Genomic DNA, 19,012 nt, shown 5'->3' on the forward strand with positions numbered 1-19,012 from the left:
ATCTCGAGTGTGTCTGAGATATTATTGTAATGAGCCTGTAAGTTATTATACAGACGTGCTTGTATCAGTGATTGAGGGATCGGACATAAAATTGGCAATTAGTGTCCACAACCACATGATCACAATATAACCCGTTATTCAAATTCGATGACGTCCTCAATTGTTTCGCTCAATTGTTCAGGATTTCCTCACACATAAGTAGTTCCTTTAAAGATGCATCGAACTAACAATGGATTGCAATTGTTGAATCTCCGATAGCAATTAACCGATGGTAGAAACACAAAAACTATCCACAGTTTAGTAATTGACTTCCGTTGATAAATGTGCAGCGGAAAATACAGGATGTTTGGGTGCAGACTTGCAGCTCCATTGAGTTTATGTTGTAACTGTTTACTTGATCTGGGCTTCAGGTTTATTGTCAGTTATTAAAAGAGACTGAACTATTCCAACTTGTTATATTTTTTATATTTCATATAAACTTTCATTCTCTTCCCACAGAGGTTACTCCTGTCATATCTTCCTACGTAACCTCTGTTCTAATACGGCCCTTTCATGGTGTGAGCGTTCAAGACTCGTGATTGGAGGCAATCAGATTTAGTTGTGCAATCAGCGACGTTGTTTCAAAAGTGATCATTCGCAAGGCCTCGGTAATTTCTGTATGCTTCGAGAAAAACTAAATTTCTTCCCCTGTGCGATGCGCAAACGTTTCTTCTAGACAGAACTCAGTCATGTTATGGCGGATCAGTGGCGTCTCCATCGCCCTCGTTGACAACGGACAAGCTAGCCATTAAACGTCTTGTGTGTAACATCAACACAATTCCCCGGCAGATGGGGGATATTTGTGGCCCCGCATTTGCTTGTGTTAGTCAAATTGAATCTAAGTCGATGTAACACGTGTTCTGATTGGATAGAAAGAAGGGAGATAATTCGTGTTGCGATCTTTTGCCGCTAGGGGATTTTACGAGAACCGGGAAATATGGCCGTATTAGAACAGAGGTTCGTAGGAAGATATGACAAGTAACCTCTGTGGGAAGAGAATGATAAACTATACACTCATTTGGAAAATGGCTTCAAATGAGACAATTCAAGGAAGGAAGTCAAACCCGGTGTAGTCAACCACAGAAATCTGATTTTCACTTGACATTGTTTAATTTAGTGACTAAAACTGGGTGAGACATGAAGTCAGTTAATTGGTACATGTTTCGTGAGAATAGATGTAAAGCGTTCACTCGGCACGCCGAAGACCCGGGTTCGGTTCCCCACATGGTGTCCCCCCGCCGTGATATAGTTGGAATATCGCTAAAAGCGGCGTAAAACCATACTCACTCACTCACTCACATATTTATTTTCTCTTCTCGAGACAATAACGAATCATACGCCTTTATGGATAACAACTTCTTGTTTATTGCACAGAGCGACGTTTCACTGTCGATTTATTCTTCATTATCAAGCTAACAGTGGCTACAATCAAGTGATGAGAAGTAAATATACAAAGTGCGTTGTGACCATCAAACTGGCATTAACAACAGCATATAATTGAATAACAAGTGGTACATGCTAGGAAGAGGCCAGGTGGGAAGTGAGAACGACAAACAGCACGGGCCATGCAGCCATTGAGCAGGAACGATTTGGTGGTAAACCAGTAAAATACAGACTCATAGTTTGCGAACAGAAACAGTCTATAGCTTGACTATCTCTTCGTAGGCCGATGGTATGCTTGTGGCAGCGGATTTCGATGGCTTCTAAACATTTTTCTTTTTGTTCAATCCTCATTCTTGTCAAACTGGATTATATGGCTTGGGGATGTTTGTTGGTGGGAGGGCTGATTGGTCCTGTACAAACAAGCCTGGCTGATGTACGTGACACTGGGGTGTGTGAGTTTCGGTCATGAACAATAGTGTGGTAGTCTATCTGCCTTAGTGTATGTTTTCCATAGGGTCAGCCTAATATAGTGATTTTATTTTCCAGACCATGTCTTCGAATTAGCCAGTTCTGAATGGAAAACGCATCATGCCAAGCAATCACACAGTTCCTCATAAAAAGCAGAAGAGCACTACCGATTTACAAATCTCAGCTCACGAAGAAATAATCGCTAAATGAGTGAACCATGGGAGAACATGTCGAGGTCATTTAGGACCTTAGAGGTATTCAGTCTGCTTTTGTCAGAAAATCTGTCAAATATAGGAAGGGTTGTGTTGCTTTTTTATCAATAGTGAGTAGTATACACATTGGTGTGTCCAATTTACTTCTACCTACATCAGTGCGATTCAGTTTGTCCCAGGGTAGATGTGATGTATTCAGATTTTGGCTTGGGTAAGGTAAACGGACCTGGGATACCGATCTATAGGATCCGTGCCGACAACGACATCTTCAGCTCAAATAAGAACACAGAAATGTTATTCAATCTGCTTTGGGCAGAAATCTTTTGAATATGATAATTGTTTTGTTGTATTCTCAATATATCAGTAGTGAGTGGTTTCGTGAACTTACTTTTACCTCCATTAGTGTGTATGTTTTTGTCTCATGATAGATCCGAACGACGTCATTCAGTTGGTGTCATTAATCACAACTACCATTACCGTCGAAGCACAACGCCATGACATTCTGAAGAACCTATACCGCTAATACGCTAAAACTTATTAGCAACAAATTCATTAAACGTGGAAGGAAGGGCCATAATGAAGTCTGTCATGTGTTACGTAAATTCATAAAGAAAGCATCGTCTGACATCATCTTGCCCATGTAAAATGATTTTATGAAACATTATAAAGCACCATGTTCTTAGCGATCATAATTTTGAAATATCAGTTTGCATGAAGCCATTGCATTTGCTTCGATCTCATGCAGGCGCATAGGTAAACTCGAAACCAGAATCCTTCATCTTGGCATTCCATATTTGATCAAATCTCTCATTTTCTGCCACAGTGAACCAATTCTTCCAGTCTCCGATTTCACCTGAAACAGAAAACGAATTATCAAGGGAAGCGTACTGGCAACAGGCACCCATTTGTCAAAGAGCCATATGATGGAAACATAGTAATGAACAACAAATACAAGGTGCGTTAGTTACATCTGGAACACTATGTATCTTGAAGAAGCGTGTATTTATATCATAATACGGAAACTTCTGATTTACATGCGTTGGTACAAGTACAGATGGCAACATTTACTGTATGTAGCTCCTTGTACCATTAGATATGTCGACAGTCAGACATGTCAAGTAGCATAAACCCATGATGTGTGTATGTGAAGGGTACGCCAAAAGGGTACTATTACGAAGGGTATTATTTTATATATATTTATTTCTAATCACCTATGCATTTCCAAGACTAAAGTGATAACTTCTTGTACCTTTTCTATAGAAAGTTCCTTCCGAGCCATCTGCCCAGATCTTCATGTCTAATTTAGTTTTCATTTCCTGATCAACTTTTTTCATCTTCTTAAAGGAACATGCATCCGCAACGTCTTCACAGAACTGGTCTGTAGATGAAAGGCCTAGGAATCTCGCGATGTCTTTCACAGTCCTGAGAGGGTTCTGAAAGTAGTGGTGTTAGAATCTTTGCTGCTTGTTTCAAAAAATGGTCACAGTTCTTGTCTGTTTGTACCATTGCATGTATATCATTAAGCATAGATTGTGTGATTTGTAAATCTCTGTAAACTCAAAAAACTAGTTTTAATATTATATTAGAGAGGCAGTTATACAATAATGTACATGGTTTACTTCATGTATATGAAACTTCCATGTTTGGTCAACAACGAGGTTTATGCAAGTTTGGAAAGAAAAACGAATATTTGTTGTTGGATGTCAATACTTACAAGGAGCATCTCCTCATAAAACAAATGCAAGACTGGTAAATCTGGTGCAGCTGCCAATTCAACTTTCCATGCACGCAGATAGTTGGGATAGGATCCATCCGGCACTACAAATAACGGAGCGTAGGATGAAGTTGAATCAATGGCTTACAGCTGAATCACCTTACACTTTATCTAGAAAAGTTTGATTCTCCAACACGTCAAGTTCCTGTCCATGAGTAGCATCAACCCCAAAACGGTTGTCGTAATACAGACTTGTGCCAGTTCTAGTGCTGGGATTAGGACATTGACGTGTTTGTAAATATAAGTTAGACCAAGTTTCAGGCTGCAACAAGATCATGTGCTAGGAACCAGTACCAAAGTATCTGGTGTTCTTTTGTAACGTCGTGGCTTTGTTTGAATTAAATCATTTAAATGGACATGGATCGTGACCCTTTGTGGACAGGACATTGACGTGTTTGTAAATATAAGTTAGACCCAGTCTCAGGCTGGAACCAGGCCATGTGTATTGCCACTACAAATAACTCCAAATCGTCACTCAACTCGAATCCTAATGTGTGGTGAACCTGTTGTTATTATGGAGAAGTCATGACAGCTAAAATAAGGAAGATCAAAGTCAAACAATGTGATCTAAAACTGAATCCATTTGCAGGTTAGCTGGAGAAGGGTCGAAGTTGGATATACAACTCATTTCCAGTTCCCGTCCCTGCATGGATAGGACACTGACGTATTTGTGAGTACAACTTCGACCCCATTCCAGGCTGAAACCAGCCCGTGTATGTTGACAACACCAGTGGATTCATTGCCTGATTTGACGTGTCATCGGCACTGATTAAAATGAACTTGTTTGTGTCCGTATCGCTGGAACAGGCGAGTACTCCACAATCTGACCTAGTCTGGTCACGGTGAAAGATAAACACCTTTTCCACATGAACGAGATATTCTTACTTTGATCAACCACTCGTTGTACTTACATTTCCCTGCGAGAAATGTCTCTGTAAACTCGGAGAAGTCCCCGTCATAACCCCACGGTTTTGCCCTGTCTCTGAGGTGGTTGAAGTAGGACACACAAACATCTTTAGGATTCCGCATGATCTGGATACACTTGATCTTCTTCTCCACGACCTGTTTAGGGAGCATGCGCAGAGGGAGATGGGTGTTGAAGACACGTGGAGGTGGCACTGCTTCTATTCCATCCTTGAAGGTCCATTCCAACATCCTGGACTCTTTCACACCCTTTTCATACTTGATGGTCCCACTGATAAGCATCTTGGTGACTTCCCACAACCAATGGGTTCCTAAAACAGTAATGCAGTTTTTCACCTGAAATGGTATTCTCAAATTGCAATACAATAGGCCAACCCAGTCCCTGTCGTTAAACCCCGCCCACAAGCTCTTTTTATATGTCGGGAGGCCAACTAAATGGCCAATCGCTATGGCGTCACTGCCGGCGAAATTTGGTTGAGCCAGTGGTGAATTTTGTGATACTCTGGTACTCTGGTGCAAAATAGAGGAGTAACTGAATTTTGTTGGTTGTTGTTATTGTAAAATTCCCATCGTATTATCATATAAACCCTAAACACAAGCACATGTCCAAGTTGCAGATTCTGCTACTATTTGGGTTCCCCTCATATCAGCAGGGCAACGGTCTCTGTCTCTCAGGACACCTTCACTAGTATTGAGAGTCTTGTGTGGCTAATAAGGTGGCTGGTTGATTCACTGTTTTACACTTAATGAGCGGACAGTCAGATCGTAAATAACAATGCCATAAATAGCTTTTGATGTGGCAAATGGATTAATTTTAGCAGTTCACCATCAGTTGAAGATGCCACCAAAGTTCCGTTCCAGGCATCCGAAGATCTGTTTGTTGTACCATTAATATAACAGAAAGTTCACCATCTCAGATCCCCACCCACTATGGTGTATCACAAGGACAATGTTATATGCCAGTGGAAGGCAAATTGAAAATTGATCAGTCCACCAGATTGGCCCCTGAGCCACCGCCTTCTGGGCATCCAGGCAAATTTCATAACAGCATGCTACAAATGCAAGCTGAGTTAAATGAACAATTCCAAATCATATATAAGTACAATTAATGCACAGGGCTTGGCATGACTTGCCGAACGATAGATTTGGGCCCATTCTACCACCCGTTTAGGTGAAGTGAGGGTCGACACATTCCGCAAGTTGTGAGAAACTGCGACACGCCATAATGTAACTGAGACATATTATAATAGCATGAGGCATGCGTTGACACGACCAAGATGCCATTCAAATCACAATTGAACAAAACTGCCTTCAGGTATGTCTTAAAAGAAGTCACTGTGATTCATCTTCATCCTCACTGTGTGAGGGTAGAAGAAGTCCTCAGTCTTTCATTAATGCTACAAGACCCATCTGAAATAGGAAAGGGGAGATCATCGAACCCTATGACGTGGCAGAGTTTCAGTACTCATTCTGTCAGAGGTTTGTCTGGATTAGACCCTCTCCTGGTGTCGCAGTGACGTAGCTGGAATAACTATGACAGCAGCATTGAATATAATTCGGGTAAGAATGGTTAAACGAATTGTCGTTAAAAGCGACTAACCGGATCAGGTGATCCGGGTCGCTGATTTGGTTGACACATGTCATCATGTCCTAATTGCGTAGATGCTCATGCATGTTGATCACTGGATCGTCTGGTCCAGTCTCAATTATTTACAGACCGCCGCCATAGTCCTGGAATATTGCTGTGTGCGGCGTTAAACAAAAATCAGTCAGACAGTCAGTCAATTGTATATGTACCTACCACATTTGGGATACGCACAGATCATGATGTCATCGTCCTTCAGTTCGGCTTCGCTGATACTTCTGAGTTTGTCTACATGATGACCTCCCTTCAGTACGGAAGGGGGCGGCACAAACAAATACAGTCCATCATATTCGTAACAATAGAATCCATGTCCTTTCGCGTTCCTCAGATCGAGCACCTCTCCAATGTTGGGATTCCTGGAAGCAACATTCATGATCAAGATATGTATGCTAAGTGATATCCATATTCGTGTCAAACTAAAATCCACCTACAGTACCACCTACAGTGTTACTGGAAGGTCGTTCCCGTTAATTTGTCACACCAACATGTGGCTGCCCCGGGTTTCTGGGCACAGGAGCAGAGTGAGATCTGTTACGCAGAAAAAATGAAACATCGAAAGCAATGTAAACAGTGAATGCAATGCGTATGTTTCATGATGTTTCTTTTGGTTGAAGTATGAATTACAGGGAAACTACTTTTTCCTAGTGGTAAGCAATTAGCTTGGGGGTAACTATACTGCTCTTTGCAGGGCCCTGTTGGGTCATTAAACCTCGCCTCTCTCGTTAGTTTACACGGCAGTGCTCGTGAATACTGACTATGGACCAGATTTTCTACAACCGCGTAAAAGCTCGATGTCATTTTGGAGAAAACACTCTTCATTCCAACCGTGAAGAGATTGAACTGTCAGTAAATAACAAGATTTCTCTTTTGAGAGATGGATTTCTTCAGATTGACAAGAACCTTTTAAAAGATTGAAATTCGATTCGGAATTCTTGGTCAAGGGAAGGCGAGATATGCTATTCAAAGCCATGATTTTGCAGAAGGAGAAAAGTTGATGGAAGAGGAGATAGAGAGGTTGGAAAGAGGATATAAATTGATAAAGATAGCTGATTCACCTGAAAGGGTTGTAATTACTTATCTAACGAAGTAGCAGACGATTGTAATGATGATGATGATGATGATAAAAAGATTGCAAAAGCAGATTCTGACCTTGTGATTCCGGAATATCAAGTCAGTCACTTTTCAGTATTTCTAGTTGTATTCATTTCGTAATGTTAGGCTAAGCACGCAATGGATTCCCAGATCAGAGAATCAGAGAACTGACAGCAAAGTCGTGGACTATGACTACTGGGCTATGCTAAAACATTTTTTAGCAAATACATGCCAAATGGAAACCCCGATCACACTGACGTTAACCCAGATACCCAATCCCAATGTCTGAATTCCAGCCATTGCAAATCCAGGATGCGACGTTGCTGATAGTTTGACTATCAACTGGAACAGGGTTGTTAATTAGGTCGTCCCTCCTGTTTGTCTAATTCAAAGAACCATTTGGCATATGTTTGAATGTGGTGCCATGGGCACCTTGGACGTTCCAAAATGGCACTCGTCATATTTCTGGCCAGTGTTATCAGCAAATTCTTTGTTTATTCCACAGGTTTCTGAGTGGATGAACTTACCTAGAGCCTGAATTGGCTACAAATATCTTCCTAGAGCCAAAAAGTCTTATGTAATTTCTAGAGTGAAAGGAGGATTATTCGGTGAACATAATTTGCATTTTAATATGTTGGCTTTGCGTGTTGATTTCAGAAGATTCTTATCTTTTATGTTCTGTTTACAAATGTGTTTGCCTGTACCTACAGAGATGAGATCAAGGTTTTGCCAAGTGGTTTTCGTGATTTAGCTGCTGTTTTGCCAGAGTTTTTGTGCACAACTTATGGTCTCGCAGCATCGAATCGGTAGACACATTCATGTTGTATGTCTGAGAAATTACCATTGTAATTTGAATCGTTTGAGTTGGTTCAAATATCATTTTAAAGCATTCGTCATGCTCATGTGTGTGTTGGTCTGCCGAGTCCAACAGTTTGATACAACTAAGAATCGTTTCAATGCGCTTACTTGCCCATGCTGTTTGTTTCTAAATCAATGGAACTTCTTCACATTGCAAGATCTAATATTGTATTATATGATACGCATATGATGCTTTTCATTGAACAATCAAAGATCGATGTTTATGGTTCGTTATTGGTATATTCTGTGTCCTGTGGCTTATTTGGAGCATATCTAGAATTGGCTAAAATACATCCAGATTCAAATGAATATACAGTGGAAGCCCTCTAAACCGGCATTCGTTGGGACCAACATAACATGCCGGTATAGAGGGGCACTTTTTCCTTTTCAACCTGAGAATGATCTTCCCTTTGCCGTAAAATACAACTGAGCAACGTGTTGATAGTCATCATATTCGCCGCTCACTTTGAACTGTTTGATGTCGTATCGTGCCATCCAGCGTGCCAGCCAACCATCTGATGCCTTAAACATGTTGACATTTAATTCTGAAGCAAACTGAATACCTTTCTCTTTTACAATAGGGCCAGAAATGGGCATGTTTTTTACAGCGGGCAGTCGAAAAATAATCATGCATCAGTGTGTTAATTTTGTCAAATTTACTGTTTTCATTCACACGACATTTAAACATGTGTCTAAACTCTTTCAGACGATGTCCCTGTGTCTTATTCTCGCCTAAGACAATTGTTCATGGATTCTTTTAGACAATTTGTGCCTGCATAGCTTACACAGCATCCTGCCTGGATGCTTCTGCTGCAGCTAACAGCGGTGTTAAGGATCCCATGTTTAAAAGACATGGTAGATGGAGAAGTAGGAACGCCAAAGATAGCTACATCAAGGGTAGCCTGCAGAACATGTTAAACGTTTCCCCTTTCCTTGGTCTGTAGACTATCTTTGTACCCTCAGCATTGCCACATCGTGGTGTGTGTATGTGTTCACACGAGAATGGGATGGGAGTTTTGTTGATGATAAAAAGAGGCCGCGTACTGCTATGTCGTGTACGTGCAGCCAGTTCCAATGCATTTTGTAGTTCGTATGTATTACATTGCGATAGGGTCTGTAAGAGAATGGATATTTCTGCAGAATACCGGCTCCTCTGTTTGTACACAGTTGGTGTTCATCTCAAACTTGCATCACGTAGGGTTATGAGTGCGTGAGTTAAGATTTTTAGTCGCATGGGTATTATTCCAGCCATATAGTAACTAAATCAAGTTATACATTGATAAGAAATAAAGTTTCATAATCTGTCAGCAAAGGACAGTAAAAACAACGAGACTATCACAGAAAGAGTCAAAACTAGCTAGCATATATCATTAAAAGTAGAACACTATTTTGTACCATACAATACAAAACTGGGCTGTTACTGATCGCCAACAACTGAAGGTAGATCACCATACTAGGGACCATGGGAACTTACAGTACTTTTGATTCCTGCATGGACCTTAGCTGGATTTACACCATCCTTCCAGCCGCTGGCGATTGTAGTCAAATTTAGCCATCATATAAAACCACAAATATGCTAAGCTTAAAGTTACTGGTACAGCCATCACTTAAAACAAAAAATATACTCAGATTAATAACAGGTAGATACATAAGTACCTAGAGAGACATAGACTAACATATCCATATCATAACATTTTTAATTGCAAGTATAAAAATATGCCAATTGTCAATTAATTCAATTATATTTCAAAGTCACTGAATAAGCGAGTGTGTGAGTGAGTTTATATTTCTCGTCAAATCAGCAGTATTTCAGTCATGTTGTGACGAGAGAATAATATACGTATATGACAAATGTATATCAATAGTATAAAATCCCGTATCACAGTTTTCTAAAAACTAGTTTGAGGGCAAATAAAATGTTATAGTAAACGATCAATTGACAAATACAATATAACAAGGGATCGCTCACTTAGGGTTATGCAACATTACTTTAGTCAGTACTGAAGTGGCCTGTAATAGCAGCCAGAGTTGACGCTAAAATAGGTCCAAAGAACGCTTCTCAAATGGCAAGCGAAGCCTGTATAAGGGGAACTTAAAGCAGGGGATTAGACAAATACTAAGCCATGAAACACATGTCTGACTAAAGATTACTACTAATAAATAATTCAGAAATATACAATCTTCAGAAAATACTTACATCACAGTTTGTTCATCACTTTGAGTCGATGACATTTTGAACAGCTGAAAAAGGAGTATGTCATCCAGTGTATCAGTGGTCTGCCACAGCGAGATAATCATGTCACTTGACAATGAAGCATGGACTTTGTATTTATTTTATCTTAACATCACAGTAACATCAATCAATCAATCAATCTTTATTCATACTGAAGGTCACGGGCCCATAGTATACAAGAACATAGTACACAATATCATAGAAAAGAATAAAAATAGTCAAATCACAATATGTCATATCTCATCAAAATGTATCACATCATATAACATCGCATTACACATACTTTGTCGTATCACATCATATCAAAGCACCCCAAATTACATCATGTCATATCATACCATGTATCATATCATATCATATCACATCGCACCACATCATACCATTTCGTAACAAATAACAATATGAGTACATACATTCTATGGATTATTATGTTTATTTCTTAGAGACAATGCTTGATAGATAAAGGTTGATAACTTATGGATAAGAACATTGTCATCAGTACTCATTAACAAAGAAAATTTCACCCTATCGGGATATACAGAATAATATCTTGGGACATTTTTTTTTCTTAACTCACAATATAATGGGCAAATTAAGAGGAAGTGATATTCATCTTCTACACAATTAAGATCACAAAATGTACAAATTCTATTTTCCCTCTCTATTTTATGATATCTCCCTGTTTCGATAGCCAAGTCATGTGAGGAACCCCTAAACCGAGCAAAAGCCTTTCGAAATTTCTTGATATTTAGTGACAGCAGATAATTCTCTCTGTATATATGGGATTTAAACATTCTATAATAGAAACATTTACTTGACAATGACAGTGCTCCTACCCATTCTTGTGTATATATATCTTTAAGCCTTTGAGTAACATTATTCACAAAATTTGTATGAAAGTCAACATTTTGCCTTTGCCATACCTCCCAGTAACATGAGATAATAAATAAAAAAATAGTATGTCAGGTATTTTTTCTTTAATTGCACTGAAAGCCACAGCCTACACTGAAACAGTGGAAGCAGTACATATGCTTTGAAAATTAATATCGTCTATTAAAATGGTACCTGTAACATTTTATAGTCTGATTAAACACAAATTTAATTGAAATTTGAACCAAAAAAATACATTGCGATAGCGATCTGAGACAAATGCACAAAAACGTGAACATCAACGGTGCTCAAAACTTGATTGCATTGGTGATGAATTCTGCGGCTTGTGGTACTTTGGTATCCGTCATTTGTAAATGACATCGAAATACGAAGTTTGTAAAATCCCACTGTAAACACAAGCACATGTGCAAGATGCAGATCGTGTTTTCTAAAAGTAGAACGTGAGCGGTCACAGCATTACCTTTGTTTGTTTATCCATTGTTCAAGTGAAGTTAAACCCATAATATGAATTCATAGGGTTATTGTGTGTTGTAAGGGTGCTACTATAAGAATAAATCGTCCATTTTGAATTTATAATGAGGTCCATGGTTTTGAGTCTATTTTTAGATGATGAGTCACTGCTCTCTATTGTATATTGAGATCTATTGTGTGAACACCTGGTGTGTCTATTTTTTGATGATGAGTCATTGCATCAGGTCTATATTTAGACCATGACTCATATCAACATCTGGTGTTTCTATTTTTAGACTCGGGTGGGTAATATAAAGTCCCCCGAACAGTCCTCCATATCATTCTGACTTCAGTCGCCAGAGACATCGTACGGATCTTATGCTCTTGACTCTACTGGTTCTATTGGCCTTGAAAATGGAAACCATTCACCGCGAGATCCTCAGGAAGAACCGCTCCAATCTCGTGACAAGTATACAACGTGTAGAAGATGTGGTCAACAAACTGATGCAGTTTGGTGTGCTTACTTGTTTCATGAAAGCTGAGATTATTGAGAAACCATGGACGTCTTTTGATCGGGTCTGAGAATTGTTAGATATGCTTCCTAGACGGGGCCCTCAAGCTTACACCCTCTTCTGCAAAGCATTGCAGGAATGTGGAGAGATACAAGCGATGACATTGCTGGGTCTTGAGACTGACAAGCAGATGACAGAACGACAGGATCCCAGATGCCATTTACATCTGGGGGACAACGTCTATGTGACAGCCACGACATGGGATGGCGTATTGAACATTCATGTGAGGAAGTATGAAGTGTACCCGAGTGGCAAGACCTACTCAACCAAACAGGGGATTGTGTTGAGTTTGAAACACTGGGTGGATCTCCCAGGAGCTATTCGATTCATTGAGGAGGCTGTCAAGGAAGGGAAACCTAGCCCCCAGTGGCATTTGGGAGCTAATGTGTTTGTTGTCATGGATAACACAGGTATAGAGATTCGACAGTGTTGTTGGGATAACTCTATGCAATCTATGGTTCCTTGTGCCAAGGGTATCCTGCTGTCCCTGGACCAGTGGAAGAAACTAGGATTCTGTGTGGAAGTGATGCCTGATTTTGTGCCCAAACTGAAGGGCATGGTCCCCTGTATGGCACAAGAGGATCATCAGAATCAGATGGGGTACCTCCAGTGTTCCTTCTGCAACCCTAGTGACTACAGTTACTGGGTGTAAAGCCATTCTTGGTTTAGACACTGTACTGTGCAGACGTGTTACCATTGGTCTGGGATATCATGGATGTGTGTGGACATTACCCATTCGACAAGACTGTCGTTGCCGATTGCTGTGCAATCAAGACTGAATGGACTTCATTCCTAAAACCCAAACACCTCCCCATATGCGAGTTTGTCCCAATGCATTCAGTTTAAAAGGACACCTCCAAGCCAGGACAATTCAGTCCGAGTTAGATGTTAAGCGTGAGCAGACGTGTGAAGCAAACCTCACAACCATGCCATCTTGTGATGACTGTGGACTCATATTTCAAGATGTGCAAGATTTGCAAAAACACAGAAGAAACTGGTGTCCCGAAAAGTCTTCAGTGGGTCCTCCTGGGATACCCCAAGTGAAAAGGCAGTGGGAGGAAGACAACAACTTCTCACCTGTGAAGAGACCACGTCCTCTGGTGGACTGTGACTATTGTGGTCAAGTGTTTAGCACTAACCATAACTTACAAAGACATTTACATGATAAACAATGTCCTGAAATGGAAAATGAGGACGATGATGTTGAATCATTAAGCGATGTCACACACAACAGGAAAAATAAGATGGCTGATCTTGAAGAGCAAGGTATAAGACAAATGTATTCACATACGCGTGAGCTGAATAAAGACTTTTTGGATGAGAAATGACAGCTGTACATAAAAAGAGGTTTAAATGAAGACATGATTCAAGCCAAACTGAACAAATTGATGTGGAGCACGTTTAAAGAGACGTATGCCCAATCTATTACTTATCTGTACCATATGCAGTATGGTCCAAAGACACAAGGAATACTGAAACAAGTAAAAGACACAAATAATATGTATCATGAAGTGATTTCAAAATTGTACCAATATAAGTCTTGGGTCGAAGGCATGACTGAAGATGAAGACATGACATCTGATGAAGAGAGTAAAGATGAAGGGTAATAAGACAACAGATGTAAAGTAGGCATTTGGGAGAGCTCCTATCCTAATGTCTACTCATTTGAAACGGAGCTAATAAACAATGAAATCTGTATATCTGTCTTGTTTCTAAATGTATTGTACCTCTGAAGGTCTGGGTTACCCTTCAGTAACCCATGCTTGTCATAAGAGGCGACTAACGGAATCGGGTGGTCAGGCTCGCTGGTTGACACATGGCACATTGTGTAGAATGACGCTCATGCTGTTGATCACTGGATTTTCTGGGCAATTATGTACAGACCACCGCCATAGAGCTGCTGAGAGTGTACTAAACTCACTGAATGAATTGCTGTAGGATTGACATAAGACAACTGTTGTACAATTCTTGGTTTTTATAATACCAATTTCAACCCTATTTCACTGAATCCACAGAAATGTTTAACCTCCTCATACTATTATCAGACATACAAGTTTCAGTTTAAACGTCATTCCTGTTCATTGTATTGAAGATAACAACTGTTTCAGTTCATTGTATTGAATATAACAACTGTTAATGATCTGTATTGAATACAACAATATTTTAATGATCTGTAATATATATATATATATATATCATTATATATATATATATATATATATATATATATATATAATATATATTCATTACAGATCATTAGAATTCGTTTCATTAGTGACCATTTGTAATAAGCAAATGTATATATAAACGGCGTTTGTAGATAAATATATATTTATAACACTAGTGACCATTTATATATAGCTATACATATATATAAACGGTTTATAAATACACAAGCTATTACAAATGGTCACTAGTGTTGTAAAGCCATTTTTGGTCTACAAAGCCGTTTGGGATATGTAGCCGGTTTGGTTATGTGGCCGTTTTGAAAGTGTCGTTTGCGAACCGGTTTGACACAGAACCGGTTTTTAGGCTGAGACACGTATATACACATATGTGATGGATGTATTGTGGATTTTTTAACTCTGGACTGGTAAGTCGATCTATGCAGTGTCTAACAGTATTTCAAGCACGTTGTTTTCATGGTCTGGATGCCTTTAACGACGTTACGGGTGTTACATAGCACACTGAACGATTGCAAAAGTATTAGTTGATTTTCGTATGAATAGTGTATATCATGTACATTTTGTAATACATGCTAAGGTTGTGTTTATTCTATGTATTTTGTATTTCTGTAGTCATTGTGTATTTCAATCAGGAGAAAAAAATGTTTGTCTTAAGACATGTTTTTTTGGTGTCGGATTGTCCAGGTAGTTTGTGTTACATTCCCAATGTACGGAGCTCGAATTCATGTTAAAAATACTAACATTTTATTTGTGCAAGCCTTAACATTCAATATGGCAGCCTGACACGCAATAGTGACATACTTTCATCCAGATATTGGGGGAGTTAAGCATGTTGTTGTTATCGTTTTGCATGCGAACGTTGAACATAGTACACAGAACGACTGTAAAAGTATTAGTTTAGAGCATAATTTTCGCATGAATAGTGTATATCATGTACATTTGTATGACACACCGAAGTTTATTCATATTATTGTGTTGGATTGACATAACACATGTTGCTCATTCTACAGGGATTCTAATATTCTGTATGCATAGCGATTCTACAGGGATTCTAATATTCTCCACAAGCTATGATTTCCACGATTTTCATTTTTTATAATTTCAATAGTGTCATTGGGTTTCAAAATGGCGGCGGGGGACGCGATCTATGACCTGGTTTCTTCAATGGGCGTGAAGGCCGTCATGCTTCTCGGTTCATTGAACGTAGGGAGAGGCAATGTTATGGCAGAATGAACATGGCACACCTCACTAGGAGGCTGTCGCAAATTAAAAGAAAGAAAAACAGTATTAACATGGACACTCGGTAACATGTATTTGAAGTTATTTATTTTTCACTCCATTATACGCTTGTTTTCTTAATCTTCATGCTTGGGTGGGAGAGGGGATTCCCTTCCCGTAAACATAGCTTTGAATGGATGTAGGTCGGACTTACGGGTGGGCAAATGAGTCATTCATTGTTGGAGTACAGTATGAATCAATCTGTTTCTTCACATGAATGGGTTACTTGTTCCAACCCCTCTAAACATCTAGATTTACCACCACTGTTTGCCTCAATAATGGATATACCCATTCATGGACATAGGTGTGCTGCTGGAAACAATGCATATATGTATTCATGGAAATATGTGTGGATACAATGGATATGTGTGTGAATCGATCTGTTCATGGACATATGTGTGAAGCTTGTGGTAAGGGATTTCCTATGGATCACATGAGGTAAGTTGTCTCAATTCCCTATTCTGATGTTAGTATGTTTCCACAAATGTGGAGGGTAACTTACCTTTATGTTCTGTTGATGTATAGTTGAGAGGCTGATGTACACAGTACACTCTGAGTCTGTTTAGTAATCCAGTGCACACAGTATAATCCAATGAGAAATGCACTCTGGTATATCCACAATGTGTGAAATCACTTGAATGTATATCCACTAGTGACTTCAGAGACTGAGTATGACTTGAGGCTGTTTGGTGGGGCTTATATACCAGAGTCTAAAAATACGTTGCGGGAAAACCCATGTACAACATGACTCATACTCTAAATATAGACACACCAGGTGTGCACACAATAGATCTAAATATAGACCTGAGACAATGACTGATGGTCTAAAAATAGACACACCAGGTGTTCACACAATAGATCTCAATATAAAATAGAGAGCAGTGACTCATCATCTAAAAATAGACTCAAAACCATGGACCTCATTATAAATTCAAACTGACGATTTATTCTTATAGTAGCACCCTTACAACAATTGTTACCTAAAAAAGCAATGAATATACGGAAATCCGATTTTTCAACAATTCGTTCTTTTTCAATTTCTTTTTTGCCATGGTTCACTTGGAATCCTAATTTAGATACAAATCTATGGTCCCACTTCCAGAATATTTGACTTGTTGAAATATCTGATAACGTTGAAAGGATCCGAGTTAAGTCAGCACCTGTTTAGGGCCCATCTAACAGATATAGGAAACTTGTGATGCCAAATTCATTTAACAGAGGGTCCCAGTTATCCAAAAAAGTTACCTTGCATTGGAATAGGATACCACAGCAAAAGAAATTATTATATTAACCTTTATTCAAAAGTATTATCATTACTGCTAATGTGAATTAGGTGGAAAGGTGCAATAAGTTCAAAATGTTTGTCAATTACACTGCCCATTAACGAAATCATGGCTTCTTAATCAGTAATAATCTTTGTTCTATTGGATCTGAGACGGTATCCCCATGGGACATAACACAAATTAAGTTATATTGTACATATCTAGGAAAGGCACAACACTAGTGAAGTGGCATGTATTACCTGTACATGAAATGACAGATGTTCAGATGCAGCTCAGTGAGTTTCATTTCATGTCAAAATATACATTAAAAGTATGCTTCATAAATACTGGTGCAAAATAACTTAACTCATCACAAGGCATACATACAACAATTATTCAGATAGATCCATTTGCTAAGATAATACTGATCTTCGTCCAAACTATATGCAAGTTGTTCTAAAATTTGGTGAAGTCTTATCAAAGTCTGGAAAAGAACACAATGTCATGAAAACGTTCTGAAGCATTTGTCTTCGGCAAACCACTGTGCAAGTAAATATATAACACATTTTGCAAATATACCAGCTTAGGTTTTTATCCATCAAATATGTTGACAACCATATATATATATGCTCAGATCGGCTCTTGCTCTAATATGTATCAGAGCAAGAGCCGATCTGAGCATCGGTTTTCCTATGTCTTTATGATAAGTTTATCCCATGGTTTGAAGGATTTCTGGGACACTCCAGGTTTATTTTCTAGGTTGAGAGACACAAAGAGACACGCTCGAGGTCGGCCCTGTGCAAACAAGCCTGTAAGGTGTGCGTGACACTGAGGTGTGTGAATCACCGACTAAAAATAAAGTAGTTTATCTGTCGTTTTCCATAGGTCAGCGTGATATAGTGATTTCTTTTTCTAGGTCACGTCTCCGACGACAAGCAAGGACATAACTCTTTATAAATAGCAGAGGTGCCCTGTTGATTTGCAAATCTGAGCTGATGAACAAATATTTACATAATGCAGTCGATTATCTACTGTCAATCTGAAACAAATATCCGGTAAGGCTGCAGGGTCGGCACAGGTACAAATATATGTATAGAGAAATGTACGATAAACAAAGTCAAAATACTTAAACGTACCCGGCACCCTAATCGCTGGACGAGTCCAAATTCCGAAACCAAAACCCGAAACCAATATAGTTGTTTCCGTTCAACCAATCCCATGTGGTATTGTACAAGTGATATCGTTGGAACCTTGATGACATAGGTAACAGTACTCAGCCCAGTGAGACATGTGTGAGATATGACGTAACATGTGTGCCTGAATCCTTTTTAGAGTCTACATTGTGTGTACAGGTTCTTAATGACACTATATCCAAGTTGGAATCGTCACTCGGATGTGGATGCAGCCTATACTAACTTCCTAACTACAGTTAAGCAGGAAATGGAGTCAACGCTGCCACAAAAAATGTGACATTCACCTGGGGACCAAATAAGAGAAAGAAGTTGCGGAAGAAAGCTTGGTGGACTGAAACTAACTTTGTTGTGGAATGAAATGTGTAGAGCTGAACGTGAATGGTGCAGATGTAATAACGTTCGCAAACGGAAGTAAAGAGAGTTGTAGGTCAAGAAGAGGACTGTTTTTGATAAAGAAACTAAACGATGTAAACAACGCTACAACAAAGAGAGTTTATCAGAAGTGGAAAATCTCTGTGAGGAAAATCAAAAAGGAAAAGTTGGAGTTGGTTT

General features: G+C 39.2%; 1 protein-coding gene across 3 annotated transcripts; it reads right to left on the minus strand.

Moving 5' to 3' along the window:
• Positions 1-1,380: 1,380 nt before the first annotated feature.
• LOC124253137 (sulfotransferase 1A1-like) lies at positions 1,381-18,551 on the minus strand. Of its 3 annotated transcripts, XM_046686855.1 has the most exons (8): positions 16,508-16,709; positions 13,981-14,013; positions 10,593-10,636; positions 6,602-6,801; positions 4,788-5,111; positions 3,817-3,920; positions 3,352-3,535; positions 1,381-2,955 (listed from the first exon to the last, which is right to left on the minus strand). In XM_046686855.1, the coding sequence occupies exons 2-8, from the start codon at positions 13,981-13,983 to the stop codon at positions 2,840-2,842; spliced, it is 975 nt and encodes a 324-aa protein (XP_046542811.1). In that variant the 5' UTR covers positions 13,984-14,013; positions 16,508-16,709; the 3' UTR covers positions 1,381-2,839. The 3 variants fall into 3 exon arrangements, with proteins under 3 accessions (XP_046542811.1, XP_046542810.1, XP_046542812.1); XM_046686854.1 differs by lacking the exons at positions 13,981-14,013; positions 16,508-16,709 and adding an exon at positions 18,404-18,551; XM_046686856.1 differs by lacking the exon at positions 13,981-14,013.
• Between the last annotated feature and the right edge of the window lie 461 nt (positions 18,552-19,012).

The sequence above is a fragment of the Haliotis rubra genome, unplaced genomic scaffold (assembly GCF_003918875.1).
Source record: "Haliotis rubra isolate DU_JTF1 unplaced genomic scaffold, ASM391887v1 Scf532, whole genome shotgun sequence".
Classification (NCBI taxonomy): domain Eukaryota; kingdom Metazoa; phylum Mollusca; class Gastropoda; order Lepetellida; family Haliotidae; genus Haliotis; species Haliotis rubra.

What these genes read in the sequence shown, in the direction of transcription:
- LOC124253137 (XM_046686854.1), bottom strand. Translation starts at nt 18,487, where the DNA reads ATGGGATTGGTTGAACGGAAACAACTATATTGGTTTCGGGTTTTGGTT. An exon ending in CTGTGCGTATCCCAAATGTG is followed by an intron (nt 5,112 to 6,601) that starts GTAGGTACATAT and finishes TTACTGTTTTAG; the next exon opens with GAACCCATTGGTTGTGGGAA. An exon ending in TTTATGAGGAGATGCTCCTT is followed by an intron (nt 3,536 to 3,816) that starts GTAAGTATTGAC and finishes CACTACTTTCAG; the next exon opens with AACCCTCTCAGGACTGTGAA.